Source organism: Nicotiana sylvestris, chromosome 1 (genome assembly GCF_000393655.2).
Source record: "Nicotiana sylvestris chromosome 1, ASM39365v2, whole genome shotgun sequence".
NCBI classification, from domain to species: Eukaryota; Viridiplantae; Streptophyta; class Magnoliopsida; order Solanales; family Solanaceae; genus Nicotiana; species Nicotiana sylvestris.
In genome coordinates this window covers 133084939-133086265 of record NC_091057.1, presented here as the reverse complement: position 1 = coordinate 133086265, position 1327 = coordinate 133084939, and the positions used below count along the sequence as shown (strand labels likewise).

General features: G+C 41.7%; 1 protein-coding gene across 1 annotated transcript; it reads right to left on the bottom strand.

The window, feature by feature from the left end:
- Positions 1-377: 377 nt before the first annotated feature.
- LOC138874597 (uncharacterized) lies at positions 378-1043 on the bottom strand. Its single transcript, XM_070153326.1, has one exon. The coding sequence runs from the start codon at positions 1041-1043 to the stop codon at positions 378-380; it is 666 nt and encodes a 221-aa protein (XP_070009427.1).
- Positions 1044-1327: the final 284 nt, after the last annotated feature.

Sequence of the window (1327 nt, the reverse complement as noted above, 5' to 3'; positions counted from 1 at the left end):
CTCTCTTGTATTGCCATTACTTCTTTCCCGATTTTTCTTGTTTTCTCTCTTTTCTTTTGTTTCTCTATTTTTTCTTTTTTTTTTCTTTTTTCTTTCCTTTTTTTCATGGTTATGATCGAATCCTATTGGGGGTTGCCTACATATCATGACGCCACATGAATCAGACCACGCGTAGTTCTGGGAATAAGTGTAAAATAATAAATAAAAATAAAAAAATATTTTGGGATTTTCAAATTTTCATAAAATAAAAACGTCTTGATTACAACAACTCATCCTATAGAATTTAATCATAAAACTAACAGACTCGAAAAGAGGGACTAACAGATTCCAACAGAAAGATAAAAATACTGACCCGAAAACAAACTAACAGACTCCAACTAAAAAAATGAAAATACAGACTTGAATGAAAATCGTGAATACATCAACGCTTCAATTGCTCCAGGGGCCTGTGGGACATCATTTTGTCTTGCCACGGGCCTATGCGCAAGATCCCCTTGAAGGCGCTCCAGGTCGCTCATTATTTGGCGAACAAAGGTCATTACCGCAGAAAAGAAGGTGGTTCTAGTCATGTCTTCACATCCATGGCATTTCATAACGATGTAGTCAGCGATGGCTCTAACCCTCTCCCTGATGATACACTTTTCTTGGAGCAAACACCCTATTTGCTGAGTCCTAGCTTCTAGCACTTGGGCATCACGATGGTTTTGACCTTGCAACTGTTGCATATCTTCCTCCAGCTGGGACATTAATGCATAGCAATATTCCCTTTCTGCTTTAAAGCTCTCAGCTTGCTTGGCCATCTCTTTTTCGAGGGTAATTAGCCTTTTCTTCAAATTGGTGGTTGTGCCCTCGTATTTCCTCTTCAACTGCTGGACAAACTCTGCTCGCCCCTCTGCATTCTTCACTAACTGTGCTCGGGCTTTCGCCAGATTACCCTCGGATTTCTCCAGATCATCCTCACACTCAACTATTTTCCTCTTGAGACCACTTATGAGTCTTTCATCCTTCTGGCTCCGTTCCTGATTTTTAGCAGCTATTCTCATTTTTTGGATCTGTGTTTGGAGGGCCTTGTTTTCTTGAACCAATTTCTTCTTCCCCCTTCATCGGCCGCGGCTTGTACACTTTTGTCAAATTTAAGATCCCGGATCTGTCCCTCCAATTTACTTATGGTGGCTCTGTAGTTTGCCTCTTTTGCCAACCAATCCCATTGCTCCTGCGCTCTATCAGTGAATTGTTGGATATGGGGCCTTTTTGCGGGCCGTTCGGGCTCTAGATGGATTTGGGACCTTTTACCATTCCAAGCTGTGTAACTAGGCTCCAACTCGCC

Bases quoted from the DNA above. Each gene is read 5' to 3' on its own strand.
- LOC138874597 (XM_070153326.1), bottom strand. From the start codon at position 1,043: ATGAGAATAGCTGCTAAAAATCAGGAACGGAGCCAGAAGGATGAAAGA.